The sequence below is a fragment of the Cotesia glomerata genome, linkage group LG10 (assembly GCF_020080835.1).
Source record: "Cotesia glomerata isolate CgM1 linkage group LG10, MPM_Cglom_v2.3, whole genome shotgun sequence".
Taxonomy (NCBI): domain Eukaryota; kingdom Metazoa; phylum Arthropoda; class Insecta; order Hymenoptera; family Braconidae; genus Cotesia; species Cotesia glomerata.
The window spans coordinates 8,980,820-9,000,720 of NC_058167.1; the positions used below are offsets into that span (position 1 = coordinate 8,980,820).

At 29.7% G+C, this 19,901-nt stretch overlaps 1 protein-coding gene across 8 annotated transcripts in view; it reads left to right on the forward strand.

Moving 5' to 3' along the window:
* LOC123273088 (protein sickie) overlaps nucleotides 1–19,643 on the forward strand; it is a 180,616-nt gene extending 160,973 nt beyond the window's left edge. For all 8 annotated transcript variants that reach the window (XM_044740284.1, XM_044740279.1, XM_044740281.1 and 5 more), the window contains 4 exons: nucleotides 9,671–9,754; nucleotides 13,109–13,780; nucleotides 14,657–16,288; nucleotides 18,300–19,643. In XM_044740284.1, the coding sequence (XP_044596219.1) occupies nucleotides 9,671–9,754; nucleotides 13,109–13,780; nucleotides 14,657–16,288; nucleotides 18,300–18,449 (2,538 nt within the window). In that variant the 3' untranslated portion in view covers nucleotides 18,450–19,643. The remainder of the gene's footprint in view (nucleotides 1–9,670; nucleotides 9,755–13,108; nucleotides 13,781–14,656; nucleotides 16,289–18,299) is intronic.
* The last annotated feature ends 258 nt before the right edge of the window (nucleotides 19,644–19,901 follow it).

Here is a 19,901-nt window from a genome sequence, read left to right on the forward strand (position 1 = left end):
AATAATATGAATCTTCAATACTAAATATATTTATAACTATGTTTGATGGTAAAATTGTTTATACAAAAATTTTAGCTACAAGTCTCTTCTTTCAGAAAAATTTCACCCGGTTTCTTAATCTTGATTATTTTAAAAGTTATGAGCTATTGCAGTCAAGAAAAAAATTTTGGAATGCATTTTTTAACATAAGAGTTTCTAGCTTCAAAAATTAGTATCTCAGAAACTGTAGGTTTGATAAAAAAATGTTTTACAATAAATTGTAGCTACAAGTCTCTTTATTTCGAAAAACTTCAGCCAGTTTTGTAATCTTGATTAGTTAAAAAGTTATGAGTTATGAGCTATTAAAATTGATAAAAAATGTGCATTTTTTTGTCTAAAAACTTGCTAGTTCCAAAAATGAATATCTCAAGAATTATTAATTTTAAAAAATAATTTTCTGGTACAAAAGTTAATTAAAAACCTACTCTTTTAACCGGATTTCAATCTATTTCTTAATTCCCCAAAAAACATCGATTATCACCCAAAAAAATATCACCCTAAAAAATATCACAAAAAATTCCAAATCTTTGAGTCAACAATGTCTAACCGCCTTATTTCCAGGATTTTGGACCACCCATTTCCAAAAATCACAATGACTTATTCTTGAAAACCCCCTAAGTACCACAACCATGGATATAAACGTGTGCTCTCGCCGAGTCCACGACGGGTATGCAACAATTAGAAGACCAAGAAGCAGACCTAGAGCGGTCTATCGATCAGATTCCGAAGAATTCATAAAAGACGTAACACCGTACGCCCTGGCCGTAGTTTCGGACATTCCCCAGATCCATCAGGTTCCAAGATGGTCCGAAGGGAAGTCCTGCAGCAAAAAGCTGCTGGAGAACTACGGCACCCTCCGGCAAAAAGCCTCCGACGTAAATTCCCAGGAGCCGAAAGTCTTCAACACTTTTGCCAAGCAAAAGCCTTCAGACGACAGACTTTACGACTCTATACCTTTAGAATCAATCAAGTCTCCAGAATCTTCCCCGAAGAAACTGATCGAGAACTTCTACGACCCCGTCGCTCCCGATTCGCCTCCCAAAGTTCAGAAAAGAGAGAAGGAAAAGCCAAAAAGACGGAACCAGCCGAAGCAGGTTCCAATTTATGCGATTCCAAATCCAATTCCAAAGCCAAAAGACCCAAAGCCCACCATTGACAGCAACTACGTTCCAAGTGGCGACTTGTATCGCACCACTGCCAAGTACATTGAAGACATAAACAAGAACATCGCCGAAATAGACAAAAGCTACGAAGAACTCGGCTACACATCAGGCTACGGAGTGATTCGCACCAAATCAGACGTCCAAGATCAGGAAAACCTCTACAGCCTCGCCAGGAAGAGAAACATGGCCCCCATGCCTCCAATTAGCCCGGACTTCGGTGAAGACGACAATAAGCTCAGCCAGATTGTTCGTCCGAATTCTTTGGGAAAGCTTCCGCCGAAATTACTGCCGCGTTCTTCGTCAATCGACAACACTAATAGACACTCAACTGGCTCGACGTCTACCGCTACTTGCTCCACTAAGTCGACGGAGTCTCTTTATGCCATAAGCGAAGGCTTTAATAGTTCTAATAATAATAGTGTCATTAATGGCGGTAATTTTCAGTTGCTCAACAATAACAAAGTTGTGATGAGATCACCGTCGACAAATAGACGTCGTCTTCTATCAAAGTCTTTTGACGTGGAAGCCGTTCTTAAAGATCGGTTCGACTGTTCAACTCTTGACAAAAGGAACATCAAAAGGCTGTCGAATCGATTGCCTGAAAGGAGAATCAAGAAAGAAAATGGATGTGGAACTTGTCAAGAGGATTGCAATCGGCAAAGAAGGTACGAGACGTTACCGGCAAGATGTCGAAAGGTTAGAGCGGTGAATGACGTTACCGACAAGATGGAGGATAGTGAGCGAGATTATGCGACCAGGAGCTTTAGCACGGTTGATGTTAGGAATGAAATTCTCGGGAACTATTTGCTGGATGCGACTGATGTTATTTTGCGGAGTAATTTGGATTTTAAGGAAAATTGTGGGACTTTGAGGACAAGACACAATTCATTGGAGGCTGATGAGTCGGTGGCGATTTGCCAAGGGTTTGCGACGTTACCTAGAAGAGGTAACACTTCTTCGTCGTCCCTAATGTCGGCGTCTTCTGTTTCGTCGGCTGGCTCCTCAACGACTAGTAATAATAATAGTATTTGCAATGGCAAAGAGAGGGATTTTTTGCCAGCTAGAAGATTGTCCGGAACTGTGCCCGTGCTAGAACCACTTTATGAACACGCGGTGAGCAATCCTGTTAAGCCTAGACAGTGTGAAAATGTGATACCGTGGTGGGAACTCGCCACCAGGAAATATCGACACCGTAGCTGTCCCTCCTTGCAGGTAAATTGTCACTTAATGTCACTCTGTGAGTTAAAGTTGGAGTTTTATTTTTATAATGCGGTGTTAAAGTTCAAAGATTAATAGTTATAGCAATAGTAATAATGATTATTATTATTATTATTAACATTATTGTGGTTGTAATGACAAAGATTTTTGCTCACTTGAATTACATTATATAAATATCATTAATGACTCGATTTATTTAAATAGACAATTTCGTTTTTTATTGAGAATTATAACAGGACGTCTGTCAAATAATAATTATTTTTAGTATGTATATATATGAATGTATATATATATTTATAGATATTAAAATGTCAAGAGTAAATGCGAAGAATGACGAGCCGTTTGTATAATGTTATATTATATGTAATGTTGTGTAGTTATGTTACCAATGAAAGCGTAGGCAAGACTCGATTGAATAATTAGACGTGCTTGACACTTACTTTGCTTTAATTATTATTATTATTATTATTATTATTATTATAATTATTATTATTATTATTATTATTATTATTATTATTATTATTATTATTATTATTTTTACTTAAAATTTATTATTATGACTTTTAATACACAGAAAAAAAATTTACTTGAATCAAGTAAATAATTTTGAAGGATTTCGACTTTTTGATTTGGGTAGAAAATTTCTGAAACTAAGAAAAGAAAGAAATAAATTTTACTTAATTCGAGAATTTTTTATTTTGATTCAAGACAATAAAACTCTTCAAAAATATTTTCTTGGTTCAAGAATTTTTCTCTTGATGCAAGGTAATTTTTTTTTCAGTGTAATAATAATAATAATAATAATAATAATAATAATAATAATAATAATCACGCCTTCAAATTTTATTATCATTATTATTTTTACATTTTCTTAATAATAAAAATAATTTTTTAATATTTATTTTTTCTAAAAACTAATTTTATAATACTTTTTAAATTTTTTTAGCTTATTGGCTGTCCAGTCTCATACAACAATTTTTTCTCTAATTTTTTCCTAATATTGTTAGCCTGTATTTCCCTCCAGGCATAAACAATTTATTCTTAATTCATATGTAAATTTGTCATCAAAGATAAATTTGACTGAATTGTGGACAGTTTTTCGGATATTTTAACAGGTAGAGCCTTTGGCGCGTAACCAAAAGATTCAGGTTCTAGTCCTGGGGCCGCCCAAATCATTTTTTCAGTCAAATTTATCTTTAATGACAAATTTAGATATGAATTGAGGATAAATTGTTAATGCCTGGAGGGAAATACAGGCTAACAATATTAGGAAAAATTAGGAAAAAAAATTTGTTGTATTAGACTGGACAGCCAATAAACTAAAAAAATTTTAAAAATAAAAATAATGTTGGAAAAATTCATTCTTATTATTATTATTAATTTCATATTACTAAACTAAAATTTCAAAACATTTTTCACAATAGCATAATTATTTTATTAAAAATATCTGATACAAAATTTTACACGAAAAAATAGTTCACTTACTCTAATAACAGTAAACAATAGAAAAAAATTACTGCCTTCAGTTCAAGATTCCTATCTTTAATAACTACAAGTTTCCTGTTTCTTATAAAAATGTTACAATTTTCCAGCTAATTTCTCGTTAGAACAAAAGATAAATCACTTATTCAATAGATCAATAATAAGCCATCTATTTCTACAATTGATTTCAATTCATCAATTAATGAACTAAATTCCCTTAAATAAAATCTACTTATCTTATACTGTAACTGCTTCAATCTTGCTACCAATTAAGCAACAATTTTAAATTAAAAACTCATCAGTACAAAAGTAATTCTAATTAATCCAAAAAGTAATAAATTACAAATAAATAAATCAGTCAATTTATAGCAGCTGAGGGCAAGAATTCGGCGGTTTTTAACCGGTCAGCAAGCGACACTATAAGTAAATAATTTTTTTAGTGGTAACCTGCCAAGAAAAATAATTCCAGCTGTATCAACGCTACCACCTGTCCATTAAATTCACGGGCTTTGTTATTTTATCCGATTGATACGATATTAAATGTTAGCGCGTTGCGTAAAATTAATATAAGCGAGCTTCAATTTACAAGTAACTTATTATTATATTATTAATGATTACCCATAAAATATTACATTACACTAAAGTTTCTCCGTTAAAATCTAAATACATTATATTACACATAAGCCCTGCTTATAATACTTATCCTCAAAGTATGGCGCTGGCTATCAAGAGAATAATCGCTTTTACACACTCGACAACCGTGACGTTTAATATTATATTTCACCCAATATAAGAATATTACTATACATTGCACCTTTAAGATTTAACGAGCAACCAAAGACGAAGTAAGACCCAGTGAAAGTCCCGGGATCTAAAAGAGACACCAATATTTACCAACTGTTACTCCACTTAATTCGCGACGCATCCAAGAGTAAAAAAAATTCAAGGATTTAATTATTAGATTTTTATTTAATATTAATTATAAATAATTATTTAATAATTATATAAATTGTTGTCTAACCAGTAGCAATTAAATGCTAAATAATATAATTTTTATTTTAAACTTGTTTAAATAATTAAACTAAAATTTATATTATAAAAAAAAAATTAATTTGAATTAATAAAATAATTTATTGTTTTAATTTTAGTAAAAGAAAAATTTAAGTAAGAAATTAAAGTTAATTTTTTTTCAGTACTAAATTGATTTCTTCATTTTTTAAAGTTATTTTTTTATGCTAATGTTGATGTTGATGTGGATATTAAGTTCTCAGTCATATAAAATGTATGTATATTTGATTTGAAGTAACATTATTATATATGTCGAGTCAAGTCGGTTTATTCGAGGGCGTACCGTAATAAAAAGACGATGACTGCGACCTGGAAGTCAGTGGCAAAAACATGACATGATTCTTGACCGTATAGCTTGTACGGAAGCTGAGACAAGAGTTTACTTGTGTTCGGTTTAAAGCTGTTTAGTCTTAGCATTTATTTTACATTTTTTGTCTGACGTTAAGTTTGCCAGATGAATAAAACATTTAAATACTCGGTAGGATTAAAAAATTGTTTGTGTTTAATTGAACTAAAAAATAAAATTAACAAATTGAGAAAACATATGCTTCTGTAATTAAATTATCTTTTTTAGAGAATTTAATTTGTAATTGATAATTTTGGTATTTTTTTTTTTTTTCTATTAAATTGATATATTTATGAAATTTTAACATTAAGAATTTTTTTTTTTGGTTTTTAAAAAGATAAATTTTGAATTTTTATAAAAATATTTAAAAGTTGGGGATGAAAAATTTAAAAATATTTATTAAGTAAATTATAAAAAAAAAATTTTATATCATTTAAATTACTTAGTTATTATTTTAAATTACATCAATTTTTTTCAGTGCAATTTTAAAAATGTATAATCAAAATAAATAATTACATAAATTTAATTAATAATTTTTACAATAAATAATTAATTTATTTTAAAAATAAATAAAATTTTTTCAAAAAAAAAATGTATTAAAAATAATTGTAAAAAAAAATTATTAAAAAATGAAATAATAATTACAAAAGCAAATGACAAGTAACAATTATTATAAATTGCAGCCCAACTACCAAAAGGTTAAATAAAATGAACGTAATAAATAAAACATTTAAATCGTGATCGACTCGCATTAATTTATTAAGTTTCATATATGTTTATGCTTATATTTATATTGTGAATGGAGTGTAACATTATTTTAAAATAACAGTATTGATATCGATGGGATAGAAACCTTCGATTAATGGGATAGTAATAGGAGAGATAGATATCTATCGAACAGCGTTTCGCGTGGGAGTAAATCACCGGATATTTATCCGATTAGTTAATACTTCCGCAGCGGCCAGGTATCCAGGTCACAGATTCGTTCTCTCAAAATACATCCATTATTTATAACCACATTACAACTATAACATATCCGATCAGATGTCCATTCGTGCTCCGTGGGCTCAATGTTTCTAACAAAATTATGTAACGATAATTACAGTTACAGCCGAGACCTTTTTTTATTTTGTTTACCTACATTTTTATTTGCTTAGTTATCTAGTCTGTTACCATCGACATAGACACTTTTATTGGTCAATTAACTGGACGATTAAGAATTAAGTCGATATTGAATAACAGACTAATTAAAAATTATTCTTGTCTTATTTTAGTCGATAATTGTTTAGTTTTATGGGTCACAATATTTAAACTCATAAAAATTATCACAATTTTTTTTTTAAAGTTCATTAAATATAAAACAATTAAAAAGAGAAAATAAAAAAAGAATAGAATTACAATTTTTTTAAATTCCTTCTTAATATTTTATTTTTAAACGTAATTATAAAAAAAAAAAAAAAATTTAATTAAAGTAGAAACAAATAACAATTTTTTTCTAACATTAAAAACTTTAAAACTAATTAAAAAATTTATTTTCTGTTAATTCTCATAATTATTATAGCGAAAAAAATTAATAATTTAAAAATTCCTACTCTTTTAACTTTAAAACGTCATTTTCACCTACAGTCTAAGAATTTGACTACTGGTGCCATCTTTTGGAACTTTAAATAAATACAAAAAATTTTTTTTACCTAAACTATTTTTTTTTTCTTGAAACTAATAAAAAAAACTACCTAAAATCTTTTAAAAATCAAATTTTCTTCAATTTTTTCATTTTTGCAACATTTAAAAATAATTTTAAAATAATTTCTTCACCTTTGCAACATTTAAAAATAATTTTTCTGCCCTCCGGCCGGAAAGTGGCAACTTTCTGGCCGCTACGCTAAACAAAGTTGCCACATTCCGGCTACGTCGAGCAGAAAAATAGTATACATACCTTGGCCAGTAAAAAGTAAAGCCTCAGATCACATGTTTGTCAACCTCGGCTTCGCCTCGGCCAACAATTACATGTGATCTGAGACTTTTCTTATTTTACTGGCCTAGGTATGTAATATACTATATATTCTTCCCGCCTAAGCCGTGCGAACTGATTCTTACTTATACCCCAATCCATAAATCTTATCCTTAACAACAAAAAAATATTTTGAATATTCAAAACCCTACAAGCGGATTGTTAACTCTAAAAACTGGACATACAAAGAAGAATAATGTTTCCTCATTATTATTATAATTACGTGGAAGGTATTGTCATGCGTTGTTGCGTCGTATGAATTTCCGTCCGCAGCACCTTTGATTCAGCTTGCACGTTCAACTCAGTGCTTACAATAACATTTATTTATATTTGAATAAAATTTCCAATGGAAGAAGTTGAGGCTCGCAATTATCCGAAACTCGACACGCCGTATAATTACTTTGATACTTCTAAAGCAATCCTCGCGTACTTAGTACTCCATATCAAAAGTATATATAAATACATACTGATCACGAGTACTTGATACTCGCGAAGTAGAGTACCGCAAATTATTGCCGAGAAGACGATAAAGAACGAATCGGATAAACCCGTCAGCCATGCTCATGGAATTCCGTAGAATAAAACGGAACTTTTTTTGGTTTATTTAAAAGCTAAATATATGTAATCTCGAGTGTACGTGTTATGTAGTCTGGCATGAGACTGATACCATAAATTAATGGTATTTTAAATCCTTAAACAAATCCTCCCCGTAATTTTAGGACTGCGCTTTTATTTAGCTTCACTCAACTAAGTCTGTAAGGCCCAGAGATTGTTTTATCTCACGTGATATTTTTTATCAGCCAAGTCGGAAGATAAATCGGTAACTCTTCAAACAAGCTGTAGTGATTCCAAGAGCAAGGCTGGGTAATAAGAACGCCACTGGTGTACTGGCATCCTCATTTAAATGTATTATAAGTATATTAAAAACGGCTTTTAAACCTAGATAAATTATTCAAGAGCCCAATCTTTGGATTTAAATTTATACGGGTTTATTTAACTCTTTCTCTTCCGAGTAAGGAAGAATATAATGTCTGTCTATTACTTATTTAAAATTGTTAATTCACTATCTCCAGAGTTCAGATGATCATCTCTAGTCGAGATATCGCTTGACATTTAATTATTAACTTTTAACTTATTTTTTTTTCTCTCGGTTCCTGTTATCGTTATTTTAGTTTTGTTCGACCAGGCTCTTGCTATCTTGTGGTCGTGTAGGCGCAAACTGACCCAGAAGGCGACCCACACGACTTGAACCGTTAGATCTATCTTTTTGGTTTTTTTTTCGGTTGTCAAGGTCGGAGATCAATTGCCGGCTGATATTTTATCAAGCTTCGGTTTTTAACACTACCTAAACGATTTTTATTTAATTTGATGAATTATTAATTCATTTTTTGGATTGAGTCCCGAGAGATGGCGGAGTTCTTTGACTGTAGTTGAAAATGACGTTTTTAAAGGTAAAAGAGCGGGAATTTTTTAAATTAAAGTTAGAAGATTGAATTTTGATCAAGTTTGATAGATAATTTAATTTTTTAAGCGAAGAACTTACTTAATTTGAAATTTTTCTGTTTTATTTAGATTTTATTGTAATTATTATGGAAATAATTATAGAAATTAATTTTTAATCAGTTTTGAAGCTTTGAATAGTAAAAAAAATTTATATCTGCAAAAAATTGATTATAAATTTTTTTTCATATTTTTTGTGAAAAAATAAATAATTAAAATTAAACAAAAAATTTTTTTTAACATCAATTCTTAATTTTTTTTATAATTTCTTTAAAAAAATTTTTTTATTGAAAAATTTAGTATTTTAAATAGAAAAAAAATTTTTAATAAATTTTTAGAAAAAAAATATTTGTTGGTTCAAAAAAATTATAATTATTTTTTATTGTGGGCAAATCTTAAGATATTACCTATTTTAAAAATTTTTATTCATTAATATCTTTAAATACTTATTAAAATTATTCAATTATTGTCCTTCAATGTGTTAAGTAACATCTAAATTTCTTTTTCAAATTTACATTACAGAAAAAAATTATCCTACGCACAATAATTTTATTAGAATAAAAAAACTTTATCTAAGAAATTTCTCTATAATGATACAGTAGTTAAAGACTATCGATTGTATAATTTATTGAGAAAAGGCTCTAAGTATATGCAATTAATTTTGTAATCTACAAATTATATCATTTGTTAATATTAAGTAATAAGTAATATAATGGATAATGAGAATGAGAAAGTGGAATAATTAGAATCTATCGAGAGAATGGACCCGTAAAGTGTAGCTTGGCACATGGGGATTGTAAATTGTAATATTTTTTCTGAATGGACGTTATATTTTTGTTGCAGGCCCATGTCGTGTCAGCCTTCGAGCAGTCCCTGTCGAACATGACCCAAAGGCTCCAGCAGCTCACAGCGACCGCCGAGAAAAAGGTGAGTTAATTTTTAAAAAGCTTAGTAATGTAATTTCCGGTTCTGTATTGTGTTCATTGTGGCAGGACTAAGTCACGGATTCATAGGTTACATGCCGCTCGTGGGACTAGATATTTGTTTTTTTTTAAACAAACTGAAACTGTTAGACTCAACTCTACCAATACGAGCCGTTATAATTTTTAGGGGAAAATATAATATAACAATAATAATAACAAAATAGAAACAAACTCTCTAAGTCATTTTTATTCATTTTATTCTTCAATCTGTATCAACTGTTAATTTTGATCTATTTTTTTTATCATTAAAATTAATCAGTAAATTTAATTATTAAACTAAACTTTACTTTTATATTAATATTCAACTAAAAAATTATTATTATTATTTTTATTTAATAATCTATTAATATTATCGTTAATTTTTTTATAAATAATAATAATACTTCAAAAATTTTATTATCTATATTATTGAGAGAATAAGAAAAATTTCGTATCCAGGATAGTCGTATGATAAAACCGGTTTCACTAAGTGAAACTTAGTGTCATTGCAAAGGTCTTGACTTAAATATGTACTTTTTCGAAGTTTTATATCATTCTCACCGATAGTCAATTTATAATGATAAGTATTTAGGCTGCATTCGAAAATGCTCTATCTCAAGATACATAATTAAGAAATGACCTTGTACCTCGTGAACTATTGACATTGTTAAAGATATAAGCTCATCCCGATGTTACACTCATCAAGACCTTTCATTTGAGTACCCACATGCATTTTCATATATTTTTTATATATACATAATAAATATATGAAAAATTAATGTGGGCACTCAAATGAAAGCTCTTGATGAGTATAATATCGGGATGAGCTTATATCTTTATAAACGTCAATAATTAAAAAATTACCTTGTATCTTGTAAACTATTGACATTTTTAAAGATATAAGCTCATCCCGATGTTACACTCATCAAGACCTTTCATTTGAGTACCCACATGCATTTTGATATATTTTTTATATATACATAATAAATATATGAAAAATTGATGTGGGTATTCAAATGAAAGGTCTTGATGAGTATAACATCAGAATGAGCTTATATCGTTAAAAACATCAATAGTTAAGAAAGTACGGTGCAATTTAACAAAAGTTATTATTTAATAAACCAAAATTTTATTTATTTATCGTCCACAAGTCACGGCAGTCATATAGTGACTGCAAGGTTGCTAGTTATTTGTAATTTGAGCCTTTTAAAGGTTTCATATCATTCTCACCGATGGTCAATTTATTATGATATAAGTATTTAGGCTGCATTCAAAAATACTCTATCTCTAGATACATAATTAAGAAATGACTTTGTATCTTGTAAATTATTGACATTTTTAAAGATATAAGCTCACCCCGATGTTACACTCATCGAGACCTTTCATTTAAGTACCTACATCAATTTTTCATATATTTATGTATATTAAATATATGTATATATGAAAAATATATCAAAATGTATGTGGGTACTCAAATGAAAGCTCTTGATGAGCGTATCATCAGGATGAGCTTATATTTTTAAAAACTTCAATAGTTAAGAAAGTACGGTGCAATTTAACAAAAGTCATTATTTAACAAACCAAAATTTTATTTATTTATCGTCCACAAGTCACGGCAGTCACATAGTGACTGCAAGGTTGCTAGTTATTTGTAATTTGAGCCTTTTCAAGGTTTCATATCATTCTCACCGATAGTCAATTTATTATGATATAAGTATTTAGGCTGCATTCGAAAATACTCTATCTCTAGATAAATAATTAAGAAATGATCTTGTATCTTGTGAACTATTAACATTTTTAAAGATATAAGCTCATCCCGATGTTAGACTCATCAAGACCTTTCATTTAAATACCCACATCAATTTTTCATATATTTATATATATTATATATATGTATATATGAAAAATATATCAAAAATGCATGTGGGTACTCAAATGAAAGCTCTTGATGAGTGTAACATCGGGATGAGCTTATATCTTTAAGAACGTCAATAGCTAAGAACGTACAGTGTATTTTAACAAGAGCCATTATTTAAAAAAGCAAAATTTTATTTATTTATAGTTCACAAGTCACGGTAGTCATATAGTGACTGCAAGGTTGCTAGTTATTATTATTTTTATTTTAAAGAATAATAAATGTATTTATTTATTTATCTTAAAATATTTTTACTTGAATTTTCTTTTTAAATAATCAAAAGACAGCCCTAAAAATTTTTCTATAAAAATTATAAAAACCCAATTTCCTTTCTAATTACTAACCAAATAATTACAAAGGATAATTAAGCTGAAATATTGACGGAGCTCTAATTAGTAGTCAAACATAATATACAAATAGAAGCAGATTTGTACTTGCTTTAGTATGTACATTAATTTACTAAACGCTTGAAGCCCGTTTAAGATATTACATGAAATACACGTAATATATTATCCATGAATTCGCCAAATATAAAATAGTCTGCACCTGCTGGCATACAAACTTGTTTGGCTGAAACATCACAGGCTTGTAGTAATGACTACCCGATAAACATAAACATATGCCAATAAAATTAACAATTTTAATCTTCGCAAAGTTTATAAATATACAACACCCTTGTATCATCTTCCTCATTATTTTTTAAATTAATATTAATATGTAATATATAATATATACAAGACCTCAGTCTCGTTTAAAAGACACTTTATCTTTTCATGGATCAATAAATGCTCTGTTTTATTTTTTTTAAGAGACTTTATCGTTATCATTATCATTAACTGCAAATTACAAATATTTACTCGCGCTTTAAAAATGAATTTTATTTTTTAGTTTTATTTAATTGCTACTTTATTTAAACAGCGTTATTAGTTTGAAACTTTTTTCTTTAACTAAATTTAGACATTTAAATAAAAAAAATATAAAAATATCTCTTATTATTAAAGATTTATATTTAATTTATTTTTACATATTCAAAAATTAAAAAATTATTTTAAAAACTTATGAGAATTTTTACTGTCTTTTTTAATATTTAAATTTTATTTAATATTAAAGATAAATTTAATTTAGTTTTAAAATATTATTTTAAAATTAAAATAGTATTGTGAATAAAAAAATTTATTAAGTTTAATTTTTTAATTAAAAATTAATAATTATTAAAATTTTTTTTAGTATTGAATAAAGAAAAAAAAATAAATTAAATTAAAAAATTGAAAATTATCTAAATTTATTTAATTAAAAATTAACAAAATTATTTATTAAAAAAAACTCATAATTTTAAACAAATATTTAAAAAAAATGATTTAAAATTAATAAAAAATTCTTAATAAAAAAAAATACAATTTCCAGGACTCGGAGCTGCAAGAACTGCGGGACACAATAGAGCGCCTACGAAAGCAAAGTGCCGAGGCAAGCCTGAACAACGGTACATCACCGGGCGGACGAAGACATACCTTAGGTGACTCAGACTCAGGGTCGACGGGCTGCACCGGTTTCAGCAACCATCAGGGCTCGTCAATAGCTCGGCAGCTATCGGCAGACAGCGTGACTTCTCTAAACTCCTTAAGCAGCGCGTGTTCGGTGAGCAGCCACCACAAAAAGAAAGGCTGGCTCCGCAGTTCCTTCTCCAAGGCGTTCTCTAGGTCACGGAAAAATCGCCACGGCTCGGTCTCCGACGCGGAGGACTGCAAGGACTCCGCCGTTCCGCGGATTCCCGGAGAACTCAGCGCCCCCAACAGTCCTCGATTGCCCACGGCGATCAAACACGACAAAAATAACCACGACAATCAAGGACAGAAGGTGAACGGACAGCAAAAATCACCGGAGCATGAGAACGCCCTGTCTGCCAGCAAGAGCAGCTCCGCGCTCTACAAGAAGGACAATGCCAAAGAAGATGAAGACGTTGATGAGCTTAAGAAACAATTAAGAGAAAAGGACATGGTGCTCACAGATATCAGACTCGAGGCTTTGTCTTCTGCTCATCAATTGGAGTCACTCAAGGATACTGTTATTAAGATGCGCGTTAGTATTATTTAGAGTTTTATTATTAATTTATTAATTCCGACTCTTGCACAAAAAAAAAATTAATTTGAATTAAGAAAATTATTTTTAAGAATTTCATTGTTTTGATTTGAGTAAAAAAATTTTTTTTTTGATTTAAATAAATTTTAATTGATTCAAATTAATTTTTTTTTAGTAACTTTGCTTGTCTATTTATTGATATTTAATTAATATTTAATATTCTAGTAGATAGGATGAAAAAATTATTTTTTTTTCGCTTAATAACGGCATTAAATATTTACATTTTTATGCTTATCAATTAATTACACGCTTAATAATTTTTAATTATAAAGATTTATGGTTTAAAAATTATAATTTTTTTTATTCTTATAATTATTATTTTAAAGTCGTAAAACGGATTACATTTCATGAATTTTAATAGAAGTGAAATTTTATTTTTTTTATTAACCATCATTTATTTTAAGTCGTAAAATGAATTTCACTATTTTTAATAAAGAAATTGAAAACTTTTTTTTTGTCTTCAATTGAAGATTAAATTAATTTTATATCAAATAATTTAGTTTTATAAAATTATAAAATAAATTAATTTTATACAAAATAATTTTTATCTTCAATTAATTGATAAAATTTTAACTATCCTGCATAAAAAAAAAAAAAAATATTTTTCAATTTATCAAGGTCAAAAAATAAAAAAAAATTTTTAAAATCACTAAATAAAAAATTTAAATAATAGATCCACTTATAAAACTTCCTCAATGCCATCAACTATAAAATTACACCCAGTTAAACCACTCGAGCTTGATAATTCCTTATAACAGTAATTACCTCGACTAAAAATCCTTCGAACAAAACTAACCTCACTAAAAAAAATTCCAGAACGAAATGCTGAACCTGAAACAGAACAACGAGCGACTGCAGCGCCTAGTAACCTCAAAGTCGCTGACCTCCTCGCAATCATCCCTGCCGAGCGACCCAGAACGCCGGTTCTCGATGACAGAGGTCGTGTCGAGCGTAGCAGCGCTCTCTAACGGCGAGCACTCATCGGAACAACTGGAAGACTTGGGGGTTCCGGAACACCCGATAGTTCCCAGCACCAGAGCGTATCCCTCGACAACATCAGAACCAGTGATCGAGCAGGAAACCGACGGGAAGCGTATCCACGTAGCAGTGTACCTGGGCAGCGAGAACAGCTTCAACTTGAACCTGCTAACCGACGGAATTAGCAGTGAGCCGCCTCACTGTGTCATCGCGAGCGTGTGCATTTCCAACAAGACCACCTGGGACTCCCTGGACTCGACAGTCCGTCGCTGCTTCAAGGAGTACGTCTCCCGGGTGGACCCGGTGACCAACCTAGGACTGGGAGTCGAGTGTGTCTCTTCCTACCACCTTGGAGAAGCCTCCAGGTGTACTTCAGACTCTCAGCATCCTGAGCTGCTGCCCTGTGGGTATTTAATTGGTCATGTCAAGACAATTTTCCTGGTCCTTAGTGGGTACTCTTGGTTAGCAATCGACACCTTGATCCCTAGGTCGATAGTCCAGAGGTTGATCAATCTCCTGACGGAGCACCGACGCGTGATCCTCTGCGGGCCCAGCGGAACTGGGAAAAGCTACCTTGCAGGAAAACTCGCCCACGCTTTGGTAGATTCTGACTCTGATGGAGAAAACAAAGACGCAGCTGCTGTAGCGACTTTCAATGTTGATCACAAGTCCAGCAAGGAGTTGAGACAGTACTTGGCGCACATTGCCGAGCGCTGCGACTCCAACGCAGCTGATGAACTTCCTAGAGTTATTATTTTGGAGAACTTGCAGCATGCTGCGTCTTTGGGCGAATTATTCAGCGGACTTTTGGGAACTAGACATTTATCTTGTCCAGCGATTATTGGAACGATGAGCCAGGCGACCTGCAGCACCACTAACCTGCAACTGCATCATAATTTCCGATGGGTGCTGTGTGCGAACCACATGGAACCTGTCAAAGGGTTCCTGGGAAGGTACTTACGCAGAAAGCTGCTGGAACACGAGCTCAGAGAAGAGGGCTGCAGGAATGCCGAGATGGCTGCTGTTGTTGAGTGGCTCCCCAGGGTCTGGTTGCATTTGAATAAATTCCTGGAGACACATAGTAGCTCGGATGTTACTATTGGTCCCAGGTTGTTCCTGTCCTGTCCGATGCAGGTCGCTGGCTCTCAGGTTTGGTTCACTGATCTGTGGAATTATACGGTGATGCCTTACCTGACTGAGGCCGTCAGAGAGGGACTGACGTTGTATGGACGACGGGCCAGTGGGAACGGGAACACTGATGGCGGCTGGGAGGATCCGACTCAGTTTATTGTGTCCAGTTATCCATGGGTTTCGGCTCATGCTGTTCATGGTGGGAGTGATAATCTTATGAGGTTGAGGCCTGAAGAAGTTGGGTATGATGTCGTCAATTCTGGGCATAATTCTGGAGTTGGAGCTTCTAGTGTTAAGAGTCTTGGCAGCGCGCACAGTGATACTGAGGGAGATCCGTTGGTAAGTTTTTGGATTGATATTGTTAATGATAGTGAAATAAGATGACTGTCAATTTTTTTTTTTTTTTTATAACAAAATGCAATGAAAATTAATTAAGCAGATATATATTGAAACAAATAAATTATGGCAAAAAAAAAGTAGAAAAAAAATTGACATGTAGAAATTTAAAAAAATAAAGAATGCAATTTTTTTTAAATAACTTTTTGGAAAAAATTTATTTGCTAAAAAAAATTAAAAAATGGTTGTGACTGCTAACTTTAATGTCATCAAAATGCAATACAAAAAATGCTTCTAAAAATTTTTACATTTATTTTTTTTTAATTTTCACATGTGGAATTTTTTTCATCATAATTTCATTGATATAAAGAAAATTTTCTTTATACCTCGGTCGAAAGTACGCATCTTTTGCACCTATTTCGAGGCAGAAAGTTAAAGATTCGTGCATTGATTAAGCTACACATTCGCCTTCTATAACAGCGGGAGCAAATGCTTTCGCTACCGCGACTGACATTAGTCATTTGTTACTAACTATGTTTTGTTTACGCTAATCATTTACGATTGATATTGATGGTACAATACAACTTGGTTATCTTTCTTTCTTTCTTCTACTTACATGAAATATTTCATATATAGATAGAGATATAGATAATAGTATATTACACTATTAGGGCAGAAAGTTTGAGATTTCTGCACTGCGCGCCATGATGCCCGAGGCGTAGCCGAGGGCATCACGGCGCGCAGTTCAGAGCTCTCAAACTTCTGCCCTAATAGTGTAAGATACTATTTGTCTGTCGGCTTCAGTGTCGAATATTTTCAATACAACTTATAAATTTTTTGATAAAAAGACAGTGTAACGCTGTTTACTGACCTGTTAAACTGAAGTTAGCCGACATCTGTCATTTTTATGACAAATAAACTAATAATACTAAAGTTAACCGACGTTTTTAATTTTTTAATTTTTTTTCAATAATTAAATTAGAACAAAAAAATATTTTTTAAAAATTGCACTTACAGTTTTTCGAGTTTTTTACAAATCAAATTTTTTTTGTATTAATTTTTTCAAAATAAGTTAAAAGACTGTAAATGAGTGTCATGTAAAATAAAAAATGTAAGATGTGCGCTGATATTTAATGTATGTTCTGTTGTGATCTTAGGGAATAAGACAAAATGTAACTCTATGTATTGTTGCAAATTGCAAATATCCTGTAAGGACATGCAATGAAATGAAAATTATTATTATTATTAATTTTTTCAATAAAAAAAAGTCTAAAAATTCTTAGATGTCGGTTAACTTAATTTTCATAATAAACTATTAATAAAAAAATATTTTTAAAAAATTACAATAATAACTTTTTGACATATCTATAAATAGAATATTTTTATAAACATTTTTTTTATAATCATATCAGCTAACAATCAGCATTATACTGACCTGTCAAAAAAGAGATTTGTTTATTCTGTTATTGTTAATGTTTATTATTTTTAAATTAAAAATTATTAAATTTATAGTGAATTAATATTTTTTTTTTATAAACTCACATCTAAAAAACACCTAAAAAAAACTTTATTTTTTCTTAATAATAAAAAATTAATATTTTTTATTAAAATAAATTTTTTGCAATTATAAAAATTTTATGACATTAAAGTTAACATTCACTTGACTAATTTTTAAATTTATTCAACAAACAAATTAGTTTTTAAAAGATTGCATTTTTAATTTTTTAAAATTTGTCAATATTTTTTTCCATAATTATTTTTTATAAAAATGATTAAATATCAGCTAAATTAATTTTCATAAAATTAATTTCTTGATTCAAAATTTTTTTACCCACCACAAACATTTTATTTATTTAAATTTATTACCCATATTAATGAATGAATGTATTATTTTTTACCATCGCAATAACCAGACCTTGATTCTTTGTATATTGACGTAAATCTATAAATAAATAAAAATAAATGTACGTATAGTAATAAAACAGTGGACTTATTGAGTAAATTTGTGTTTCAGTTAAATATGTTGATGAGACTGCAGGAAGCCGCGAATTATTCAAGTCCACACAGTAACGACAGCGACTCTGTTACTTCTCTAGATTCTTCTCACACTCGACACTCTGAAGATCTTACTTCATCATCTCGAGGAGTAGAGTCCACTCTATAAATCACCTACGTAATTAATATTTTTACATGGAATAAAAATACCGAGGCAATAAAAATTTAAATAATAATAAATATTATTATTATTTTTACAATAAGGTTACTTGCCAGCTGATTAAAAGCTTTTTATTAAATAAAAATAAAATTATTATTTTTACCAGTTTGCTAAAAAAATTTACAAATTTTTAACACTTTTTAAATACGTACTTTTAGTGAAGAAGCGGTCTAATATAATGGCGATAATTTTTATGTAAAGCATCAGTATACAATGCAATAAATCACATTTAGTGTCAATATATTTTAATTATAACAATAATAATTAAATAAAAATGTATTGATGTCTTTACAATGAAGGACAGGCGATGCGAGGTGAAAGTGATGAATTTTTAAAAAATCAAGTACAGTATTAATCAAGAGTATCAACTCGACATTTAATAAATTATTATAAATAATAATATTAATAATTTAATAAATAACGATCAAAGGTTCAATAACTGGTGATATATCTGACTAAAAAATAAAATAGTAAAAGCAACAATTTACCAGTAAATATTTGTACGGTTCTTATTATATTTATACAGATTACAATTTATTAATTAAATTAATTGATAAAAAAAATTTTTATTTAATTTAAATGTTAATAAATAATATATAAATAATAATATTAATAAAAAAAATAAATGTGACTACGCCGCTGAATTTTATATAAATTATCTGAAATTTAATACAATAAATAAATAAATGAAAAATAGTTATGTAAGCTCGTGAGTAATTCTGGTCATTATTTTCGTTGTAAATAAATCCAAGTAAATAATTAATAAAATAACTTTTTTATGTATGTGAGTCGGCTAAATTGCAATAGTTGTGCGTTTATGTAAAAATAATTCATAATTAATTAATTAATAATAATAAAATAACGCTATTTCATTATAATAAACTGCTGAGATTTTTTAAAAAATGAATATATAAATTTTTGTAACTTTTAAATCTATTAAATATTAATGTAAATGTTTTTTATGTACGCAATATGATCGAATTGATATACATATGTGACTGTAAATGTAAATTAACGAATATATATGACAACAGCTGCATTTGGAAATATTTTTTACGTTTGTATTGTATTTGTAAAACTTTGCACGAAAAAAAAAAAATTATCCGAAATAATTGTGTCATTAATAAAAATCTCATAAATGTTTATTGGTGTTTTTTTATATAAAAATTCCTAATTAATTTTCAGTTGGTGCACGGAAAGAACAAGATGACACTGATATCATCCTAGATTATACTCAGTGATATCTGTGGTGAAAAAAAATTTTAGATTGTAGTTAAAAAAATTCAGATTATACTGCGTGATATCTGGATTATACTCATTATAATCTGGATTATACTCATTGTAATCTGGATTATACTAGCTACTATCTGAAATTTTTTTCACTCAGTATAATCTGGGATG